The sequence below is a fragment of the Lipotes vexillifer genome, unplaced genomic scaffold, assembly GCF_000442215.2.
Source record: "Lipotes vexillifer unplaced genomic scaffold, Lipotes_vexillifer_v1.1 scaffold1008, whole genome shotgun sequence".
NCBI classification, from domain to species: domain Eukaryota; kingdom Metazoa; phylum Chordata; class Mammalia; order Artiodactyla; family Lipotidae; genus Lipotes; species Lipotes vexillifer.
Window position 1 is genome coordinate 2,905,656 of NW_006772616.1, and position 1,455 is coordinate 2,907,110.

General features: G+C 50.9%; 1 protein-coding gene across 2 annotated transcripts in view; it reads right to left on the bottom strand.

Moving 5' to 3' along the window:
- Positions 1-1,377, bottom strand: part of PROK2 (prokineticin 2) — a 13,300-nt gene extending 11,923 nt beyond the window's left edge. For both annotated transcript variants that reach the window (XM_007447664.1, XM_007447665.1), the window contains exon 1: positions 1,279-1,377. In XM_007447664.1, the coding sequence (XP_007447726.1) occupies positions 1,279-1,377 (99 nt within the window). The remainder of the gene's footprint in view (positions 1-1,278) is intronic.
- Between the last annotated feature and the right edge of the window lie 78 nt (positions 1,378-1,455).

A 1,455-nucleotide genomic window follows, 5' to 3' on the forward strand; every position in this document is an offset into this window, starting at 1 on the left:
GGGGGGGCGGGGGGGGGCGGGAACTCATCAGGTTTCAATTCTCATGTATTCGAAAGACCTGTAAAAACTCTTTTTCAACCACAGGGACTGACAAAGCTATTCAAATACATTTGTAAAAATCTCTACTAACTATTCTAATAAATATCACAATGCTTATAATTAAGCATCTCTTGGCTGTAACCACATACTGTTCTAGTATGAGGACTTTCAATGTGCTATAAGCCTATTAACTAACAGGGAGACAATAGAGCTTAATTTTCTCAAGGCAATGACATTTCCCTTAAATTTAAATGTTATTTCATTACCTGTGTATCATCAGTTCAAACACAGAAGTTTTATTTAAACCCTATTGTGTGCACTTAGATATCTGAAATAATTTAATGGAGCTGTAAAATAATTTCAGACTTAAAAAAGGAGAGTAAAGCATTTAACAATCAGGAAGTGGTAGCGATTTTGCATTGTGGACGTAGACTAGACATTTTTATCTTGTGCTGTAAACTTATCCTTCGGATCCACACAAAGAAAACTGTTGGTGGACGCAGAAGAGAACTACTTGTACAAATGATGAAGACATCTCTCTAAACTGCAACATCTACATGGCAACCTACTCCATAATTAAGCCAGAGCGCTGGAGGTGCTTTGTCAATAACTGGAAGTGGAAAACTTTTACAGGGAGAACCTCGGGACGCTGGAAAAACAAAAACAAACAAACCAAAAAACCTGGAACCCAGAAGGCAGCGTCCACATTGCTTTTTAAAGTGCACATATGTCCTCGGACCAAGTTATTTCCAAGGGTTTTTGCGGAGGATGCTTCGGGGAGCAAACTCCCTGACTACAGAATTAAGGCTCCCGGGATTTGGGGGTACCGGTCTTGCCCCTCTGCATTTCAGGACACTAAAATTTGAAGGACAGAGGCTGGAACGTCTGGGGAAAGTGCGTGAGAAAACCGCGAAAGGAAACTTCTTTCAGCTTAAGAGGAAAACAGACCAAACACGAGGAGAGAGGGGGAAGCAAGCGGGAGAAGGTGGTGATGAAGGTGATGAGGTGAGGCTGTGGTCACTTTTTCTTCCAGGGAGCGCCCGATGTCCCTGCCGTCCGCGGCTTTGGGAGCAGGGCACTTTTCCAAGTGCGCCAAAGGGCGACTGGAGCAGGAGTCCCCACCCGGGATGACCCTCCCGGTGGCCACCGCCTCCCCGTTGCGGTCGCCACCCCGCCCCCCACCCGGTGCCTCTCGGGCGCGCGCGGCCCGGGCGGACAGGTGCACCGGGGGCCGCTTACCCCGGTGATGACGGCGGCGTCCCCCGCGGGGGGCTTGAGCAGCAGCGGCGGCAGCAGCAGCAGCAGGAGCAGCAGCGGGGCGCAGCGCGGGCTACTCATGGCGCCCTCGGGCCTGGGCGGCGGTTGGGGGGCCGTTGGGGGCGCGCGGGTTGGAGCGCGGAGCGGCTGGCGGGGGGG